The 6000-nt window shown below is 45.4% G+C and overlaps 1 protein-coding gene across 1 annotated transcript in view; it reads right to left on the bottom strand.

The window, feature by feature from the left end:
* Positions 1-345: 345 nt before the first annotated feature.
* Positions 346-6000, bottom strand: part of KLB (klotho beta) — a gene marked incomplete at its 5' end in the record, with an annotated part of 29092 nt that continues 23437 nt past the window's right edge. Inside the window, 2 exons of the mRNA XM_081118827.1 lie at positions 346-820; positions 3131-4271. Coding sequence (XP_080974953.1) covers positions 432-820; positions 3131-4271 — 1530 coding nt within the window. The 3' untranslated portion in view covers positions 346-431. The remainder of the gene's footprint in view (positions 821-3130; positions 4272-6000) is intronic.

Raw genomic sequence — 6000 nt, 5'->3', positions numbered from 1 at the left:
AACATGCAATACCTGACTAGTTAGGCACTGACCTCCTTTCCCTTAGGTTTTTTTGACAACAGCCAGCACAACAATAGCTGTCTGGTGTGAATAAATCAAAATTATACCAATTTTTTTTTTATCAGATCAGCAAAAATAAATTTTTTGGTGTGCTGCAGAATATTAGTAATTTATGTGTGGCATGAGATGAAAAAGGTTGAAAATTGCTGGTCTAGGCAAGGCCTTTATCTTCAGATCCAAGAACTGAATTCACTGACATTGACATACCTCAGGGAAAATTCATTTGAAACACAGTGGAGACATGGGTGGTTGTCTTGGCTACCACCAGTGTCACATTTTCCCCTTTTTTACAATATAGGTGTATCTTCTGTAAGTTACCAGTACATGGAACTGGAGTGAATTTTTATCATGCAGACAGAAGTAGGATCAGTTTAGCTAAGAACTCTCCTGTGGCCTTTCTTTAATGGTATGTTTTGTAAGTTCTTTGCTCTCCAAAATTTTCTTCTCTTTCGCTTATGAATAAAGGTGATTGCTACAAGTAGGACCAGGGTGGAAAGGAAGCAGCAACCAAAGAATATCAGCGGTTTCTTCTGCACTAGAAATAAACAGATGGTGCACTCTGTGTTTCGTTGAGTCTGACTACATCTAGGATTGCTGTTCTCAGACGGGAAGCCACTGTTGCTGATCAGTTGGTTATAAAACTGAATTGAGGATTTAGCTTTGAAGTCGGATGTGAAGAATCCAAATCTGGGTTTAGATTTTTCTTCAGTCAGTTTGAATGCATAGTAGCCTTTGATTTTGACTTTATCAACCAGGTATGCTGAAAAATATCAGAAATGAATGTTAATCACAAATGGACCATAAGATACTTCTGAATAAGAATTCAGTTTTCATTGAAACAAGGTAAACTCATGCCCATTAAAAAAGGTGATTTGGAGCCCTGGCCAGTGACTCAGTGGTTAGAGCACTGGCCTGCGCACTGAAGGGCTGCAAGTGCGATCCCTGGTCCCTGTCGGGGCACATGGGGGAGGCCACCAATTGATGTCTCTCTCTCATCAATGTTTCTCCTCCCCCAACCCTTTCCTTCCACTCTAAAAAAAAAAAAATCAATGGAAGAAATATCCTTGGGTGAGGATTAAAAAAAAATGATTCCCCCCCATTAAATGGCTTTTTGACACAAAGAAGGTGACTATATAATAATAAAAGTTTAAAAAGAAATTTGAAGTAAAACTTTAGTCTGTAAATGATACAAACACACGTGGGTGGGGAGCAAATTTGAGAGTTGAAGCCATGAAGAACTTACTGTAACTTGTTCATGGGATCACAAGCCGAAAAATCTTGCTTGTTTAGCATGATTCCGAACCTCAGATGTGCCCTTGGTGCTGCACTTGAACAACTACACTTGGTTTTCCCTAATTACTCACTCTCACTCTTCCTCTCAATCCTCACCCGAGGATGTGTTTTTAGAGAGGTGGGAGAAACATTGATCCATTGCCCCCACTGGGAATCCAACCTGAAACTGTTCGTGTACAGGATGACACTCCAGTCAACTGAACCACCTGGCCAGGGCTCTCTCTGCCGTTCTTTTTTTAAATTAAAAAATATGTATTGGTTACAGAGGAAGGGAGAGAGTGTTACTGATCAGCTGCCACCTGCATGCCCCCCCCCCTCGGGGATCTAGCCTGCAACCTGGGCATGTGCCCTGACCAGGAACTCAACTTTGATCTCCTGGATCATAGGTCAGTGCTCAACCTCTGAGCCATGCTGGCCGGGCTCCTCTAACATTCTTGAAGTAATGATTCACTGAAAAACTAAAGCACTCGGGGGAACTTCTATAGTCACATCTACCCACCTACTAGGATCTGCACTCATATATCCTGCTCCTCTCCTGTTACTGTGGTTGCCCTGTCCGTGCTCCTGGAAGAGGCTGACTATTCCACTTACTAAGTTTAGTTTCTCTTGCCTACTCAAGGACATTGCTCTATCTGTTCTTGCCTCCTCATGTGTTTTCCCTCACTACTGGGTCATTCCATATAAACATGCTGGTTATCTTTTATAGTAGTGGCTTTTATAGTAGTGGCTCCTCTTCAGTCATTTTTACTGATTTCTCATCTCTGACCTCTGAATACTGAAGTGTTCTGGGGCTCAGGCACCCCCTTCTCTATTCATTGAGCCTGTTTTTAAAAATGCCATCCGTTTGCTCTTGACACCCAAATTTGTATCTCAGCCCCAGTCCTCTCCTCTGAACCCGAGACCCTTGTACCTATTAGCCTATTTAGACATCTCTAAATGGATGTCTAATAGACATCTCAAACAACCTGTGCAACACCAAACCACTAATCTCCAAAAACCTGTGCAACACCAAACCACTCTCCTCCAACCTGGTATATGGCCACTTCACTCCTTTAGTTACTCAAACCAAAACCTTGGGAATCACTTTTCAGTCTTTTTCTCTCATCCCACATCTGATCCTGTTGACTCTACCTTCAAAATATATCCAGACTCTAGCCTCACCACCTCCACTCTTATTTTTGAGGTTCACATTGTTCATTGGCTAGTGTCTTGGGGATTTGACAGTAACACTAATATCCTCATGTATGCCCCAGGAAAATAAGGCACCTTTTTCCTTAAAAAAAAAAAATATCAAAATACCCAGCATTATAAATGAAGTTATCATATTCTCTTACTCTGGGTCTCCCGACTTTCTGCTTGCAAGTGCAGTAACAGTGCTAGTGTTGCTTGAGGTGAGGGGGTGAGCGCCTGCTTCCACAGTTTGCACCAAATTAGGTCTAAAATTGGGAATGGGGGTGGAGGCACATTCCTTCCTGAGCCAAGACCTAAGGCCTCAGGCCTGGGTGCCCGTACAAGGAACACGAAGAAAAAGTTGGATACAAGATTGTATTATAGTATGAACTCAATTGTAAGTATTAAAAATGTCTAGCAAGCACAAGTCAAGGTGCTTGTTTTGGGGAATGGGATTTCAGGTGATTCTTTTTAAAAACTATTTTTCTATACTTGCCGAATTTTCCATAATGAGCTGACACTGTCACTAAGGAGCCTACTCCCCTCCTTGTGTTCACGTTAGCTGGGAATGTCACACGGCACACTCCGAAATGGCCCCAAGCCTCACCTTTCACGGCCTCCTGAATGTATTTCTCTAAGTAGTACTTTCGGAGTTCATCCTTTTCCAGAGAGGGGTCGTCGATGCCGTTGGCCGTGATGTAAACATCCAGGTCCCCATAGTTCCTCCGGATCCAGCGGAGCACCTTCCGCTGTCCCCAGGGCAGGACCGCCAGGCGGGTGGGGGAGCTCAGGCAGGTGATGTCCTGGAGGAACTGCACGTCCCTGTCCGCCTCGTAGTGGCTGCCGTCCTGGTGCGCTGGCATCACGAAGCGCGTGGTGAAGTGGTTCAGGGCGTGGAAGTCGGCGGCGCCCTTCACCAGCCGCCTCTCCTCCCCCGTGAACTGCGGCAGCGCGGAGCGCGAGAGCCCCTGCCTGTTCTTGAGGGCCAGGTGCTCCCTCATGGCCAGCGGGTAGTCGCCGGTCTTGAGGGGCTCTGCGAACCAGGCGATCTCAAACTGGAGGAAGCGCTCGGCCGCCTGCCAGTGCGAGGCCGCGTAGGGGTTGGCAGCCTCGGCCCAGTCCGCGTGCAGCGCCAGCGACACTGCCCCGCGCTGCGCGCGCCTGTACCGCCGGTCGTAGCGGCGCCAGGCCAGGGCGTGCGCGATCAGCAGGGTGTGCGCGGCCCTGTAGGTGTCGTTACTAGAGCGGTTGTAGATGTCACTCAGTCGGTTGGGCTCGTTGATGGTGATCCAGAGCTTCACCAGGTCCCCCAGCTCCTGGAAGCACAGTCCTGCATAATCCTGGAAGGCCTGGGCCGTGGATGCGTTCAGCCACCCTCCGCTCTGCTGCAGCGGCTTGGGCAGGCCCAGGTGGGCGTGGGTCGGGTAGTACAAGGTCACCATTGAGGAGATGTTGAGCTTCAGGCCCTCGCTGACCACACACCTGTAGTACCTCAGAGCTTGTTGGTTAACTGTGGACAGGTCGCCAGTGGGAAGGACTGAGGGCCAGTCCAGAGCAAACCGGTAGTGGGTGACTTTCATCTTGGCCAACATCTCAAGCTGTCTTTTGATGCTGACAAAATCTGTGCATTGACCTGGCCGTGTTTTCAGCTTCACTCCTTCCACTTGGTGCAACAGTCTGTTGCCTGTCACATTCCACACATACAGGTGAGGATCAGTGAACTGTGGGGAGGAAGCCACCAGTTCTGGCTGTGTAAAACAAGCACATTCAGGTAAAGCACACCTGGGTGGACAGGCTGCTAGCATACATCATCTGAGAGGGAGAAGGGCCTAATCTTATTTTACCTCTTACTGACAACAGAGAAAATGCACGATGCATATGTCTTTTATAATGACCTGTGTGTTCTAACTGTTCTGGTGATGTCATGGAAAAGGCCTGATGGATGATCCTTCCTTCCAGCCCTTGAAATTTCCCAAGGAGACCAGAAAGGAATCATGAAAGATGGACCCTTCAAACACTGCCATAAATTGAAAGCCAAGTTAAGATTCCAGTTCTAGAGGACTTCACTGAGATCAGCACTTGGGGTTAGAGGAGGCTAGTTGATCCCAGCCACAGTTCTTAAAAGAAGCCTGCAGGATGGGGTAGAGAATGACCCCTTGCATTTCCTGGATGCAGATCTCTAACACCCCCTCCTATTTGAAAATTCCAAGTGATATCATCACACATGCATCATTATCTCCCCCACCCATGTGCCTATGAGAACATAGCATTTATTCATCCAACAAGAGAATACTGAACACCCTCTTTATGCAAGGTACTTGGGATTATGAGCAGAAAGGACAGTAAAATACCCCCCAGAAACTCCCAAGTTTACTCTGATCTGGCAGTGTCTTATTCCCTGCGCCTCTACCAAGGAGACAGCCCTGAACTCCCTTTGAAACTCAGGCTCAGCACCTCTGTATAGTGACAGAGCAATCTCACTCACCTCACAGGTGTGCTGTGAGGAGTCAGTGACTCTGGGAAAGTGCTCTGTCAACTCTAAAGCACTGTACAAACAAAGTAGACATGATTTGGGTTTAGTTTTCCCTGGTTGCAATAATTGCCCGCTAGGCCTTTTAGTCTAAATTAAAACAGAAAAGGGCTTAAGACAAAACATTTCCAAATTCAAGATTAACAAGAAAAAGTAAAAGTGTTGTTTTTAATTACTTGTTTTAAAGTAGTTTTCTCCCCATGGCTGAATTTAATGTACCTGGAAAAAATGATAATTAACCTTTGGTAAATATTTTCCCTCTAATTGTTTTCTCATGTGTCATTTTTCATAGTCTAATTACAAAACCATATCACTGCTCACTTGCCATCTGTCAACCAGTTATTTAGAACATTAAACTGAGAGAACATTGATCAGGTGAGCATGAAGTTAAATCTGTATATAATTATTTGAGTAAAATCCTCCTAGCCTAGATGGCCAGTTTCAGTGTTTTGAAACGTCAGAGCATCATGGTAATGATAGGGTGTTTTACAAAGGGCAATCTTGCATAAGGTAAGGCAATATTAACTGAAAATGCCTTACTTTTAAAAACCTCCAGAAAGCATTAGTCTTAGCAAGTGGTGTGAATAACCTGCTAAGAGATCTAGTTTAAAATGATGCACCCTGATCTCAACCCTAACTTCAGAGCTTGGTTCTAAAATTCTATTCCCCACTGAAAGGATCCTGAGCTCCTTGGAGAAATATGGCTTTTTCCAGGCCTGGGGCAGGAAAAGAATGAGGTGATGCTGGTACATCTTGTGCCAGAAAAATAAGGATGTGCTTAAAAACAGAAAGGGAATGTCAAAAAGACACAGGAGCAGCTTGAAGGAGTCCCATTGGCCAAATATGAGATAATTTGAGTATCAAAAGGTCTAATGAAACAATGACAAGAATGTGTTAAAACACACTGGATTTTTAAAGACCACCTAATAAATGTAGAAGGAATAACC

This window comes from Miniopterus schreibersii (genome assembly GCF_964146895.1).
Source record: "Miniopterus schreibersii genome assembly, chromosome: 1".
Classification (NCBI taxonomy): domain Eukaryota; kingdom Metazoa; phylum Chordata; class Mammalia; order Chiroptera; family Miniopteridae; genus Miniopterus; species Miniopterus schreibersii.
This window is presented reverse-complemented; position numbering and strand designations above follow the sequence as displayed.